At 60.9% G+C, this 15,014-nt stretch overlaps 1 protein-coding gene across 4 annotated transcripts; it reads left to right on the forward strand.

Annotated features, from left to right (window-relative positions):
* The first annotated feature begins 8,961 nt into the window (after positions 1-8,961).
* Positions 8,962-14,954, forward strand: TNFRSF14 (TNF receptor superfamily member 14). 4 transcript variants are annotated; one of them, XM_008151826.3, is made up of 9 exons: positions 8,962-9,060; positions 10,026-10,201; positions 11,396-11,504; positions 11,884-12,009; positions 12,257-12,412; positions 12,503-12,593; positions 12,881-13,050; positions 13,717-13,763; positions 13,940-14,954. In XM_008151826.3, the coding sequence occupies exons 2-9, from the start codon at positions 10,133-10,135 to the stop codon at positions 14,093-14,095; spliced, it is 924 nt and encodes a 307-aa protein (XP_008150048.3). In that variant the 5' UTR covers positions 8,962-9,060; positions 10,026-10,132; the 3' UTR covers positions 14,096-14,954. The 4 variants fall into 4 exon arrangements, with proteins under 4 accessions (XP_008150048.3, XP_054576606.1, XP_054576607.1 ...); XM_054720631.1 differs by having other exon boundaries at positions 13,717-13,736; XM_054720630.1 differs by lacking the exon at positions 8,962-9,060 and adding an exon at positions 10,412-10,535 and having other exon boundaries at positions 10,139-10,201.
* Positions 14,955-15,014: the final 60 nt, after the last annotated feature.

Here is a 15,014-nt window from a genome sequence, read left to right on the forward strand (position 1 = left end):
GGGTGGCGCCCAGGACACGGGGGTCGGGGTGGGCTGGGGCCCTCCGCAGTGGGGTCAGCCCTACCTTCCTGGCCCTGCCCCTCTGACTCGGCAGCAGGGACTGAGCAGAGCGGGAGTGGGCCTCTCCCAGCACCTCTCTTCCTGGTCCCCAAATCTCCCCCATGGACTCCCCCAGAGACGCGCCTCAACCAGCGCGGCCAGGTGGAGGGTCCCTTGGTCTTGGGCCCTGCGGTGCGCCTCACTGAACCAGGACGGCAGGGACAGAGGGCGCACAATCCTAAGGGGAGTGGGGCCCCAAACCCACGCCCCGCCCCCTCCCTGAAGGTGTGCAGGCCCCCCCCCATACACACACACACACACACACACACACACACACACACACGCCGGAAGACCGAGCACAGGGCTTTGCTGCCCCCTGGTGGCCACGTGGGCGGGGCGGCCCCAGTCCTGGAAAGGGCTGGGAAAAGGCGGACCCGGACCCAGGCGGCCCTCTGGGGAAGCACAGAGCCAGAGAGGGGGACAGGCCAGCGGCAGAGCAGTGACCCAGGCGGCCCGGTGATGTCACTGCTGCTCCGGGGGTCCGGGGCCGCCCGCCCCAGGGGTGCCCCTCCCAGCCCCCCTTCACCCTGTGGATTTAAGGGGCCACAGCGAAACCCTTCCAGGGCAGGGGAGGCCTGCGTGGCGGCCTTACAAACGCAGAGAGGAAAGCGGCCCCATAGGAGGTGAGGAATGACAACTGTTAACTGAAAGCTGCTCGTGGCCGGGCGTCCCGTCCGAGGCTAGAACCTTCCCTGAGCCAGGTCGTGCCGTTTGTTTGCAGGTCGGGAGAGCAGAGACCGCAGCCAATCCGGAGGGCCCCTGCCTTGCTCTCTCCCGCCTCCCTGGCCTATCACCAATGGGTTTCGTGGAGCCCACTTCCCCTTGTGGTTAGGGTGTAAAACACTGTGCAGCCCGGAGGCCTGGCTCAGAGGGTGAGCGTCGACCTAAGAACTGTTGCATCGCAAATCAGCGGGCTGGACAAGACGCCTTCATGAGCCAGTTCGTCAGGAGTCACCTCTATTGCGCGCAGGTTCAGAGCAGATGGCCCCTGTCACATGCTGAACCCCCAGAGGAGGAAGCATTCTCTTTTTGTATCTTTTTGGGTCCTTGTGTAAGCTATTTTTACAGACAATTTGCAACCTTGGGTGCATATCATAGCTAACACACACCTGTCATATCTATACAGGCACCTGTAACCTTGAGTACGTATCTATACGGGCACCCGGCATCGACGTCAGCGTATCAGTTAGACGGCTAGCCTGCAGGGTCAGACAGTTAAGCTTATCTCTTCTTCTCAAGCTAAAAACGAAGTTATTTTACAGTCTGAAAATAACAGACTTGACCTACAGAATACGAGACGAAGAATAGCAGAGTCGTTCAAACAGCAGTTTTCCCAAAGGAGGTCACAGTTCAATTCCCGGTCAGGGCACATGCCCGGGCACAGGGCGTGCAGGAGGCGGCAGATCCATGATTCTCCCTCCTCGTGGATGTTTCTCTCTCTCCCTTCCTCTCTGAAATCAATAAAAGTATATTTTAAGTATATATTTTATTGATTTTTTACAGAGAGGAAGGGAGAGGGATAGAGAGTTAGAAACATCGATGGGAGAGAAACATCGATCAGCTGCCTCCTGCCCACTCCCCACTGGGGATGTGCCCGCAACCAAGGTACATGCCCTTGACTGGAATCGAACCTGGGACCCCTCAGTCTGCAGGCTGACGCCCTATCCACTGAGCCACACAGGTCAGGGCTAAAAATATTTTTAAACAAATAATGAAGCAAGCGGCACAGCTGCCGTGCCGAGCGTGTTGTCCATCGGCGGGGGTTTCCTTCCCCGCAGTGGTGGGCAGTTTGCTCCAATAAACCCACAGACCTTCTCTGCAGGGGTGAGCGTTTCTCACGTGGACAGCACTGAGGCTCTGGTTACCCCACCTGCCACCAGGTCCCCTCTGAGGGCGGGCGGCCTCAGCGCCCACTTGTGCTCATCCCCCGGCGCACAGTAGGTGCTTCCGAAGTGTGGGCGCGCGAGTCCTGGAGGTGGAGGGGGCCGGACTGACTCACTTCTGAATCACAGCCCAGGGCTGAGGGGTGGCGTGGGAGGCAGGGGACCCCGAGCGGAGGTGGGGCAAGGCCGAGCAATAGACAGGAACCACCCACCTGCCTTCTTCGGAAATCACGGGTCCCCCGGGGCTGTCCTGCGGCCCGGCCTCACCAGCAGTGAATGTTAATAGGCTCTAGATGAGTCTCTTTCTTATAAAAGTAAAGCTTGGTGGCGTAAAACCCCACAGAATGCAAAAGAGTCAGCCGGGAAGTGGAAGGTGGTTTGGGCGCCCCCCCCCCCCGCCGACCCCGCCGCACAAGAAGCCCCTACACACACACACACACACACACACACACAGACACAGACACACACACACACACACACACACACAGACACACACACACAGACACACACATACACACACACACAGACACATACACACACATACACACAGACAGACACACACACATACACACATACACACAGACACACATACACACACATACACACATATACACACACACAGACACACACACACACACACACACACAGACACACACACACAGACACATACACACACATACACACACAGACACACACACACACCCACACACAGACACACACACACACACACACACATTCACACACAGACACACACACACACACACCCACACACAGACACAGACACACACACACACACACACACACACACACAGACACACACACACACACACAGACACATACACACACATACACACATATACACATACACACACATACACACACAGACACACACATACATACACACACAGATACACATACACACACATGTACACACATACACACACAGACACACACACATACACACAGACACACACACATACATACACACATACACACATATACACACATACACACACACACACACCCCCACACACAGACACAGACACAGACACACACACACACACACAGACACAGACACACACACACACATACACACACATACACACACACACACACACATACACACACACATACACACACACACAGACACACATACACACATACATATACACACATATACACACACACAGACACACACACACACATACACACATACACACACATACACACACACACACACACACACACACAGACGGGACCTTTTTGTTTGCGGAACCAGGAAAGTCGGGTTGGTGCTGCCTGAACCAGAGCCCACACGTGGAGCTGAGGACTGAGTCTGACGGGCGCTTCACTCCGGCGGCCCGTGGTCTGAGAAGACGGTGGGTTATGTACCTCCTTCCTTCTTCCATCTCCTCTCAAGCCGGCTTTTTACATTTTAATACGTGTTTCTTGATGTCAGAGAGAAAGGGAGAGAGACAGAAACATCACCGGTGAGAGAGAATCACCGGTCGGCCGCCTCCTGCACGCTCCCTTCGGGGATCGAACCCACAACCCGGGCAGGTGCCCTGACCTGGAATGGAACCGTGACCTCCTGGTTCCTAGGTCGATGCTCAACCCCTGAGCCACGTCAGCCAGCCGAGGCCGACCTTGTAGTACAGAGGAGAGAAGTGTCGGGAAAGGGCTTGGAATTGGGGGGAAAGGTTAATCCGATGACAACTGCAGCCGGGGATTTTCCCAGCATCCTTCACCCGCTGACCCGCAGGTGACTCTTGACCTGTGTCCCGGGGCAGATGCTCTCTCCCCGGAGGACCATGGCTCAGATGCCACCCTGGCCACGTGCCGTCCTCCTGGGCCCAGGGGTCGGGTCAGAAGTCAGGGCAGGTCCATCCCACCTCCCCACCCTGGGACAGTGGCCTTCTCCGTGCGCCGGCGGCCCGGCCCAGCAGCCATGTAGCTAACGCGAAGAGCCCCCGTCATTCCTTCTACACGCTGAGGGCTGAGCTCTGCCGTCCCTTTTCGAGTCCTTTGGCCTCCGTGTCCGCCTGGCTGGGATGTGCGTGGGCATGTGCGTGCGTGTGTGTGTCCCAGATATGTCAGCCAGCCACCCTACCAGCGTCCCCGTCGGGGTGGTCACATTGTGAAGCAGAGCGACCTCCATCTTGTATAGAACTGCGGTTTGAACTCTCTGCTATTGTTAGATTGTCCCTCGTCCTGCACACTCTGTCATTGTAAACGCTGTCACTTTAAGACAGTTATTCTGTAAAATGACTTTGTTTTTAGTTCAAATAATAGAAAAAGATAAGCTTAACTGTCTGACCTTGCAAGCCAGCCATCCAATGCAATAGACGAATATAGACTAATACTGATAATAATTCCCCTATCCCCGTGGTCGGCAAACCGCGGCTCGCGAGCCACATGCAGCTCTCGAGCCACATGCGGCTCTTTGGCCCCTTGAGTGTGGCTCTTCCACAAAATACCACGGCCTGGGCGAGTCTATTTTGAAGAAGTGGCGTTAGAAGAAGTTTAAGTTTAAAAAAATGTGGCTCTCCAAAGAAATTTCAATCGTTGTGCTGTTGATGTTTGGCTCTGTTGACTGATGAGTTTGCCGACCACTGCCCTATCCTTATGCCACGTACAAGCTCTTTATGTATTCAAGGTTACAGCTGCCTGTAGCAATAACGCACACAGAGCCCTTTGGAACATCTGCAAACAGAGGCTCGGAAAGTATAAATACGGGAGACTTCCTGTGTGTGTTGCTCAGAGATTTGGAAAACGACACCTCCCTCTGGGCCGGGCGCAATAAACGAGTCCTAATTAATTGGCTCATTAAGGCGTCTCGTACCTCATTTGCTGATTTACGACACAGCAGCTGGAAAGAGAAAGAGCCGCCTCACCCGGAGAGCCGGAGCCCCAGCTGATGCCCTGCGTCCGGGGGCACACCTACGTCCGGGATTCGGGGCGATGGCCTATCCCCCAAGGAACACACCCCGGGGAGCAGGCACCTGGGGTTGGAGAGGGATTGTGGGTCCACGGGGGTTGGTGATCAGGCTCCGGGGTGAGGGTAGTCAGGAGCGGGGTAAGTCCACGGCGGCCTGAGTACATCTTGTCGGGATGCCGCAGCACAGAGGGAGGGGCCGTGTGGGCGACAAGAGGAGGCAGGGCAGGGGGGTCCCGCGGTTGGTGCGGCCTGACCGTGACGGTGGTCCCTCGGCGTTCACCCCTGGGCGGCCTGTCCTGTCGGGGTGACGTCCTCCGAGTCTGCTCTTCTTTCTCAACACGATGCTGGCCATGGAGGCCTTTCTGTTCCGTAGACATCACAGACCTCTTGTCCGTGTCTACACAGCAGCCTGCTGCCGTTTGGGGGGGTTCCATTGATCCTATAGGTGGGTTTGGGGGTTCTGACATTGGATGGACCCTCAGTCTTCCAGTTTATGAACGCTGTGTGTCTGTCCACGTATTGGGTCTTCTTTCACTTCTCCCAGCAACGCTCCTACGTGGCTGGCACACATTCCGTGGCATTTGTCTCTAAGCATTTCCTCGTTGTTAGTAAGATGTTCTTGATTTTCTAAATTTCAGATTCTAATCTTCGTTGCTTTTTTTTTTTACAGAGAGGAAGGGAGAGGGAGAGAGAGTCAGAAACATCGATGAGAGAGAAACATCGATCAGCTGCCTCCTGCACACCCCCCACTGGGGATGTGCCTGCAACCAAGGTACATGCCCTTGATCGGAATTGAACCCGGGACCCTTGAGTCCGCAGGCCGACGCTCTATCCACTGAGCCACACCGGTCAGGGCTGTTTGTTTTTTAATATCGGCCTTGGGTCCTGTGTCCTTGCTAAATAAATGTAGTAGTTCCCATAGCTTTTCAGTACTTTTTTTCTGAGGACTTTTACATACACGATCACATTGCCCGCAAGGAAGAAATGTCTCCTTCCTTTCCAATCTATACGCCTTCCATTTCTCTTTTCTCTCGCCGCATTGCATTGTGGGAGACCTCTAGCACGATGCTGCACAGAAGTGGTACCCGGGCCTCTGCGAAGTCCCACGTCCCGCGTGGCTCAGGGTCCGGGCTCTGGAAGAGGGGCCGCACACAAATGAAAGAGACGAGACAAGAAATAATAATCTGGAAATATTGGGGGACCAGGCGGGAGCCCAACGGCCTCCATCCTTTTATTCAGTTTGGGACACACCTATCGCCCTCAGGCAGGCCATTCCAGTAACAGGCAGACTATCTGATCAGGAAGGATTTACACGGCTGTCTGGTGGGGAAGTTGCTTCAGCTGCCATTGTCTCGACTCAACAGTGGCTGCCCAGCTCTGGCCCTTGCCAGGGCTCAAGGTTCACCAGCCTTCCGGGCCCCTTGGCCACACCTCTCCGCTGGTGAAGCCAGTGGGCGGCTTCCCACAGGCCTCGTGCGTGGCTTCTGCGGTCTTCACCGTGGAGTGTGGGGTTAGCGTGGGCTTTTCCTAGATGCCTCTGCAGATTTGGGGGGTTCTCTTTCTGTATGCTTCCCGTGTCTCTGGACCCGTGTCATGTCCATGCACCAGCCCGTGACTTGTATGTGTATACGTGGAGTCGGCTTCCTGCAGTCAGCCTACAGTCGGGTCTTGGCTCTGTGTCCGGAGGACAATGTCTGCCTTCCACGGGAGTCCTGAGACCATCGGCCCTCGACGCCGGCTCCTACGCGGTGGGACTGGGTCTATCATTGGCTGACTATGGGCTGTTCTTTAGTTATGTTCCCTCTTTTCCTACCTTCTTCTCGGTCGAGTATATTTTCATTTATTTTTTTTACTGACCTCAGAGAAGAAGGGAGAGAGAGAGAGAGAAACATCAGTGATGAGAGAGGATCATTGATCGGCTGCCTCAGTCTTTATTTTGCCTTTGTTTTCGACAAATCGTTTCATTGTGCATAGAATTCGCAGTTGAAATTTTCTTTTATTGTTTTTTCTTTTATTTTTTTTTAGGTGTTTTCCAATGACAGGCATTGCTCCAGGTGAACGAGTGGCCGGTGGCTCTTGCCACGCTTCTCTGTTCCCGAAGAATGCGTCCCCTCAGACGGGTGAGAAGCTCAGTTCCCTCGGTCCCGCTTTCCTGCTTCTCGGCATCTTCGCGACCCCCTGCAGCCCCTTTCGGAGCGTCACAGCCGTTCCAGGTCCTGCACTTGGCTCCTCGGTGCTCGTTTCTGAGCGTTGAGGGCAGATCCCGACAAGCCTTTGCCTGGGGGCAGGGGGCCCGCCCACGGGGGTGGCCTGCGGCGTCTCTGCCGGACGCCCCAGGGGGCCGTGAGGACGCGCCTCTGTCTGGTCAGGACTCACTGTCCCCCAGCCCTGACACCTGACACTGCCGTCGTCTGGTGCTTGGGGTTTAAGCTTTACACACACGGCTTGTTTCTTATTTTTCCTGATTTTATTTTTAAAAATACTATTTATTTATTTTTTTTTAAAATATATTTTATTGATTTCAGAGAGGAAGGGAGAGGGAGAGAGAGAGAGAGATAGAAGCATCAATGATGAGATAGAATCACTGATCGGCTGCCTCCTGCACGCCCCCTACTGGAGATTGAGCCCACAACCCAGGCATGTGCCTTTGACCAGGAATCGAACCCGGGACCCTTCGGTCCGAAGGCCAACACTCTATCCACTGAGCCACTCCGGCTAGGGCTAAAAATATTTTTTTATTGAATTCAGAGAGGAAAGGAGAGGTAGAAACATCCATGATGAGGGAGGATCATGGGTCGGCTGCCTCCGGCACGCCCCCCACTGGGCCTGCGCCCTGACCGGGAATGGAGCCCTGACCTTCTGCTTCATTGGTCCACGCTTAGCCGCGAGCCCCGCCGGCCAGGCCGTGACCTGGTTTTAGAGAACAGATTCCTGGAGCTCGGCCTGCAGTTCCCTCTTCGCTGGAAGGCTGCTTGCGACGCCCCCTGCCTGCGCCCCCAGCCCTGACCTCCGGCCCCTGGACTCCGAGGCCGCCCGCAGCTCCAGATGGCTCCGCTCGGCCCCCAGGGCTCCAGGCTGCCGGGTCCGGAACCCAGGGTGGGTGCCTGGCTCCGTGACCCGGGCCGGGCCGGGCTGGGTGGCTCCATCCGATGACACGTAGGGTATTTCCATCCATAGTCTCTCTTCCCAGAAAGCCTCCGGGCACCCCCGGGGCTCCCAGGTGGGTGTCTCCCGCTCGGAATTCCTAGACGGGACTTCCTGGGTGACGCTGGGTGGCTAACTCCCAGAGTCTCTACATCTGACCTGCTTTCCGGGAGGCACCCCCACCCCCCTCGGCCGGGGGCCGCCGGGTCCCCACCACAGCCCCGCGGGGCCGCCCGTGTCCATCTCGGCCGCGGACACTCCTTCCCAGAGCTCTCTCCTCCGGGCCCCCGCCCCCTCCCCCGTTGCTTTTTGGAGAGAAGGGGGGGGGGCAGGACCGTGGGGCACTCAGCCCCCAGGCCCCTGAGTGCCTCCGACAAGGAGCAGCCCCCCGCCCCCCTTTCTTTGTGTTGCTGCCTTTGACGTTGGAGGAGCGCAGGCCGTTCACTTGGGGGCGTCGCTGAGGGCGGGTTTGGCTGGCCTCCTCCACCCCGAGATCCGGGACAGGCTGGCTCCCGGCGGTTGCTGCCCTCTGCACGCCGGAGGCCTCGCCCGAAACCGCAGGCGGCTTTGGGGCCCACAGTTCCCAGACACCAACCCCGATAAGAGATTTGGAGACGCCCGCCCGCCCGCTCGCCCTGGCTGCCTCCAGCCCAGCCGCCGGGCACCTGGATGTGCCTGAGGCCGGGCCCAAGCGCAGACGTGTGTGAAGGGAGAGGCGAGGGGATGCGCTCCATCCAAGGAGCAGGTGTATGAGGAGGTGCCAGGCGCCCGCTGTGTTTTTAACATCATTTTACTGATGTCAGAGAGGAAGGAAGAGGGAGCAGCTTGTGACCATCCCGGGATCCTCCGAGGCCCCGTGACCATCACGGGCAGCTGACCACATCCTCATTCCCCGGCCTCAGCCCCGGCCCCTGGGCAGCTCCGCGCCCCTCTCCCGGCCCCCACTGGGCACAGCGCTCATTTAAAGACATGAGACTCGAGAGCCTGGCGAGCAAGGTCTGCTAGCATCTGGGAAACGGAGCGGGGGGCCAGAGGGGAGGGGGGTACCGAGGGGGCCAGGGGGCCTGCAAGGAAGGGGTGAGGAGCCCCCAGGCCCAGTCTAGGGGGGTGTGGGTGCGGGACGCTCCAGTGCACCCACCCCAAAACCCCCACCTGCAATCTCCCCACCTCAGGGGATGTCCTCTGCCCCACCCCCTCAAAATCGGCGGCGGGGGGGGCCTGCCTCTCTGGAGCCCCTAAGCCTGAGCCTGCCTCGTAGGTGTACGGGGTCTCCCACCCAGGCCTCCCACAGGGGCCCCAGGTCTGGAGGAAGCCCCTTTCCTGAGGACAAAGAGGAGGGTTTGGTTCTGAGCACCTTTTGCTCCTGGGAGCCCCTGGGCACGGCCGTCTCTCTGAGCCCCCACTTCCCCGTCTGTGGGGCAAGAATGACCCCGCCCCGCCCCCTGCAGGGAAGGTGGGGTGTAAAGGAACACGGTGGGGAGCCCCTCAGGGTGCTCAAGGGTGACCCAGTGGCCCCTGCCGCACCCATGGGCCCAGCGTCTGGTCTTGGGGAAGGGTGCCCCGGGGCTGCCCTCTGGCAGGTGTGGGTGCAAACAGCTCAGCCCAGGCAGAGGGGACAGGTAACTGACGCTCAGAGGCTCTGCCCCTCCTGTGGAGAGGCTGCGGGTCAGCTCTCTGGGGTGCAGAGCGACAGGGGGAGTGAGATGCGCTTTGGGGGGCGCCCACTTCTACTGGAAACTCTGGGGCGGGGGGCAGCTCCGGGACAGGAGAGGGGCCGGAGAAGTGCTCTGCCAGAGGTGGGCCTGGCCCCGCCCGCCCGGCCCCTCTCCCGGGCGCTGGGAGGCCGGCCAGAGGCCCTTGGCCCTCGCCCCTCCGGGCTGTGGGGTTGGGCCCCGCTGTGGGAGTAAGCAGGAAACGGCAAAAACAAGACCAAATGTTCTTTCACTTTCTCTATGTGGCAGCCACTGCATCGAGGTCGAGAATGAGTCCGTCCGTTCTGCCATCCTTCTGTCCTGCTGGCAGGAGTCCAGAGACAGCAGTCAGGGAATGAGGGATCCCTGGGGCGGGCATGGAACCTCTGCTTGGCTGGGGGCCACCCTCCTGCAGCCCGACGCCCACGGCCGACTTCCTGAGTCTGGTGAGTCCCGGGGCTGGCTTCCCGAGGCCGCGAGCCCCGGACGGTGCCGCCCAGAGCCGGGTGCGGGACGGTGCCGGCCCTGACGCACACAGCCCTGGCCGCGGGGCCTGGGGCACGGGCAGGAGAGCCACCCCCACCACAGGGACGCTCCTCTGTGGACCCCGGCTCCGCCCTCCCTCCCCCCACTCAGGGCGAAACCGTCACCCACAGCCGCAGCCCCGTCTGGGAGAGGAACTCGCTGTTTGTGCCTGGGAGGGCGGCCGGGCAAAGCTTCCTGTGCGTTTCCATGAGCTCAAGAGGCCGACGGCTCCCGAGCCCCATGCTTACTGCTCAGGTGGAGCTCTGGCTGACAGGCCCCCCTCCCTCTCCCCGTCCCCAGCCCCTGCCTGGGACCCTGTCAGGCCAGAGAGCCCCGGAGCGACCCCTGCCCTGACCCTGCGGCTCCCAGGGTCCAGCACAGGGAGCAGCGAGGCTGAGTGTGTTTGGGTCAGAGCAGCCCTGGCCCTCCCCGGGGCGGGGGCCCCACTGTCGTGAGCCCAGGGGGTCAGAGGTCACAGACAGGGTGTCCCCACACCAGGCTCCTTTAAAAAAATATATACAGCCCTGGCCGGGGTGGCTCAGTGGATAGAGCGTCGGCCTGCAGACTGAAGGGTCCCGGGTTCGATTCCGGTCAAGGGCATGTACCTTGTTTGCGGGCACATCCCCAGTGGGGGGCGTGCAGGAGGCAGCTGATCGATGTTTCTCTATCATCGATGTTTCTAACTCTCTATCCCTCTCCCTTCCTCTCAGTAAAAAATCAATAATATATATTATTAATATATATATATTTCTATTGATTTTAGAGAGGGAGGGAGAGGGAGAGAGAGATGGAAACATCAATGTTGAGAGAGAATCATTGATCGGCTGCTTCCTGCACGCCCCCTACTGGGGATGTGCCCGCAACCAAGGTACATGCCCTTGACCCGAATGGAACCCGGGACCCTTCAGTCTGTAGGCCGACGCTCTACCCACTGAGCCACCCCGGCCAGGGCTCCACCCATGGTCTTAGGGTCCTCAATCGACCATCCTGTCCTGGGCCCCACCAGTCCGCTCCCTGCAGGGCAGGCCCACTACACGGGCTGCGGGCGCCCATTTCCCGGAGGGTGAGACTGAGGCCCGGCAGCTGCTCTGCTCCAACGCCCGCATCTCCCTTAGGCCCTGTGTCTTCTCCTCCTGAGAGCCCCGTCCTGCTCCCTGGCGACGCTCTCGTGCAAAGAGGAGGAGTTCCCGACGGGGACCGTGTGCTGCCCCAAGTGCAGGCCAGGTGGGTGCTGCTCTGCAGGCCCCCCGGGGGGGCGGGGGCGGGCATTCCCCCCTCCCCTGGCCTGGAGCCCCTCTGCTCCCAGCACCCCTTCATGGGGGGCCTGAAGCCCCTGGGCACAGAGGGCACCCCCCAGCTCCCCCCACCCCAGACCCTCAACTCACTGCTCAGGGCGGGGCTGGGGGTGGGCAGCCCATTTCAGGCCACGAGAGGGGGTCTCAGAGCCAGGCCTCTGTGTGCCAGGAGGCCCCCCCTCTTCCCGAAAGTTCTCACTTCCTGCAGGGCTGCTCACTGTGCCTGGGGAACAGCCCCTGGGGGAGGTGTCACACCTGCCCGGGCCCCGGGGGCCGTCCCGCCCTGAGTGTGCGCCCGCTTCCTGCAGGCTACCGGGTGAAGGAGGCCTGTGGGGAGTTCACGGGCACAATGTGTGCGGCCTGCTCGCCGGGGACCTTCACCGCCCACCTCAACGGCCTGCGCGAGTGTCTGCCGTGCCGGGTCTGTGACCCAGGTGAGGCCAGGAGCCCCTGGGACTCGCCTCTGCTGTGGCGGCTCCGGGCACATGTTCAGGCTGAGCCTGGGCGGCGGCTGGCAGGGTCCAGGGGGAGCAGAGGGGGGTGCACCCCTGTCCCCGCCCCTGCCCTCCCAGGCCCCCCGGCGCCGTCCAGCCCTCAGCTGGGCTTCGCCCCGGGACGGGGCGCTCGCCCCCAGCCCTGGCCGTCCCGGCTGCTGCTCTGAGCTCCTTCTCTGGGTCCCAGGCCTGGGCCAGGTGACCCGGCGGAACTGCTCCACCACGGCCAACACCGTGTGCGGCTGCGGGCGCGGCCACTTCTGTGTGCGCGAGGACGGCGACGCCTGCGTCCAGTGCAGGCCCCACAGCGCCTGCCGCCCAGGCCAGAGGCTGCGGGAGACAGGTGAGCGCAGCGCCCCCTGCGGACACAGACCCCGCCCCCCGCCCCCCCCAGGGGCCCGAGCAGCCTCTGCCCGACACTCTCGTTTCTCAGGCTCCGAGGGGCAGGACACGCAGTGCGAAGACTGCCAGCCTGGCACCTTCTCTGCGGGGGGCACCCAGCCGGCCTGCACGCCCTGGACCAAGTAGGTGACCGGGTCCCAGGAGGTGCCGCCAGTGCCCCCTGGGGGATAAGGGCCCTCCCCGCGGGGAGACGGCGGCCCCCCGGCTGCCCCGCTGACCCTGTGGCTCCCACACCACTGTCACCTCAGCCAGAGCCCCCCGCCCCCCCCCCCGGGCCACCCCAGGCAGCAGCCTTCCCCAGGGGGCGCTGCGCTCACCTGTGCTCCAGGCTGCGCGGGGGATGCTCGGGTCGGGGTGAGCACAGGCACCGGGGTGCCCACGCCCAATGCCCACGGGTCCCTCCTCCCAGGTGCAGTGGCCCGCTGGCCAGGGAAGCGACGCCTGGGACCAACAGCTCAGACGTGACGTGCTCCTCCGGGGGCCTCGCCATCGTCATGGTCTCCACCGTCACCGGCGTCATCATCGTCATCACTTCTGTGTTACTTGGACTCAGGCTCATCAGAACCAGAAAGTCACGTGGTGAGCAGCAGCCCGCGGTCCCGTCAGGGCTGAGGCCCCAGCACTCCCATCCCAGACACCTCTCTGCTCTGTCCCCCAAACAGAGAGGCGGCCTGGGGTGCCCGGGGCGGGACTTCCTGTCTGAGGACCTCCTCCCCCCCTCGCTCCGTGCCACACAGCACCAGGGCCCCGAGCTCCCACCTGCCCTCAGCGGACGGAGGAGCACAGGGAGCCCGAGGGCAGCCGGAGGCCCCGTCAGGCCTCCCCCCACTCCCCTCCCCGTCCCTGCACAGAGCGCTCTGAATGCCGGAGCCTGAGGGAGGGGGTGCTGAGCAGAGAGAGGCTCAGGCTCTGTGGGCAAGGCCGTGCCCTGTCCTCTCCCAGGAGGTGCCCGGCCCAGGGTCCCTTCTCCCAGCTCCGGGGCAGCCGCTCCCCTGTGGGGGCTCAGCCCTCCCTGGCGATGGGCCACGGGGCTGAGGTGGGCGGGTTTGCAGCAGGGGAGGTGGCAGGGCCTGTCCTTCCCGCTCTCCTGGCCCCGGGGCAGGCCTGCCCAGGAGCCCCGTCCATGGGTGTTGCTGCCTCTGAGCCTCTGAGCGGGTCGGTCTCGCTGGGTGGTGCCCAGTGAGCAGGAGGCCAGGTGGTCCCCCGGCCGGTGGCCCCTTCCTGACGGGCATCTCTGTTTTGCAGGAGAACTCGCCTTTCCTCAGGTATTGCTGCCTGTCCCCCCGCTGGCGGTGAGGCTGCTGGCTGGGGGAGGGGGGGTCCCAGGTCCCCGTGGGGCCGAGTCCTCCGTGCACTGTGCTCACTGGGGAAGGGAGGCCCCGCTCCTGCCCCTGGGGACCGGCTGACCCCGAGCATCCCGGGCCGGGCGGGAGCGGCCCCTGGTCTTCACACTGAGGGTCCCTTGCAGGGGACAGGAGAGCGGGCAGAAAGGAACCAGCACGGGGACCTGCAGGCCTCCCGGGTCCAGCCAGACGTCACCACGGAGCCCGTGGAGGAGACAGCAGCCATGTTCCCTGAGAGGGGCCCGCCAGCTGATACGTGGCTTCGGGGTGCGGACGTCTGAGCCATCTCCGCGAGGCTGCGGCCAGCGGCCAGGCCCCCGAGGACCAGATACGGGGTCAGGGGAGCCGCCGGGACCCACTCCTGGAGGCCAGCCCGCACCGGGCTGAGGAAGAGACCACCTGCTGCGCCCGGGGCTTTGGGACCACCCACGTCTCCCCATCAGGCTCCTGAGGTGCCTGAGCCTCCCCCCTCCTGACCCAGCGGGTGAGGACCCAGCCCAGGGCGCTCCTGCCTCCCCCCTGCCGCCCCGGGCCCTGCTCAGCTGCTCAGCTGGAGGTCGGGCCCTCAGGCACCTCCTGGGGCTGGGACTGTGCACGGTGGTCATGTCTGCGCATCATATGACTAACAGTCTTGGAAGCTGTAGGGAGCGGCTCTAGGGTCAAGCCTCGGGCTGACCTGTGGCAGGGCCTCAAACAAGTCCCAGCCTGGAGGGCAGAGCTCTCCTAGAATAATTAAGCCTGACCTTGTAGCCCTCCCTCATTCCTTCCTATGTAGCTCATGGGCTATGGGAGGTGCAGCAAGTGTTTCCAAAACAAGAACATTTGTATAGCTGAAACCAGTTTGGCTCAGTGGATACAGCGTCGGCCTTCGGACTGAAAGGTCCCAGGTTTGATTCCAGTCAAGGGCATGTACCTGGGTTGCGGGCACATCCCCAGTAGGGGGTGTGCAAGAGGCAGCTGATCTATGTTTCTAACTCTCTCCCTCCCTCTCTGTAAAAAATCAATAAAATATATTTTTTAAAAAGACGCCAGAGGTTTCTAAAAAACAAAACAAAACAAAACAAACAAAAAACACACATTTGTATACATGTTAATCTACCCTTGTTTTAATCTGACTATAAAATAAAGCATCAGCTTGCAGGCTGGGTCTTTTGTGTCCTCATCCCGGCACGGGAGATCCACCGAGCCCCAGCTGTATTC

The sequence above is a fragment of the Eptesicus fuscus genome, chromosome 9 (assembly GCF_027574615.1).
Source record: "Eptesicus fuscus isolate TK198812 chromosome 9, DD_ASM_mEF_20220401, whole genome shotgun sequence".
Classification (NCBI taxonomy): Eukaryota; Metazoa; Chordata; class Mammalia; order Chiroptera; family Vespertilionidae; genus Eptesicus; species Eptesicus fuscus.

Bases quoted from the DNA above. Each gene is read 5' to 3' on its own strand.
- TNFRSF14 (XM_008151826.3), top strand. From the start codon at position 10,133: ATGGAACCTCTGCTTGGCTGGGGGCCACCCTCCTGCAGCCCGACGCCC. The intron at 12,010-12,256 runs GTGAGGCCAGGA...TCTGGGTCCCAG, and splicing joins GTGCCGGGTCTGTGACCCAG to GCCTGGGCCAGGTGACCCGG. The intron at 12,413-12,502 runs GTGAGCGCAGCG...CTCGTTTCTCAG, and splicing joins CCAGAGGCTGCGGGAGACAG to GCTCCGAGGGGCAGGACACG.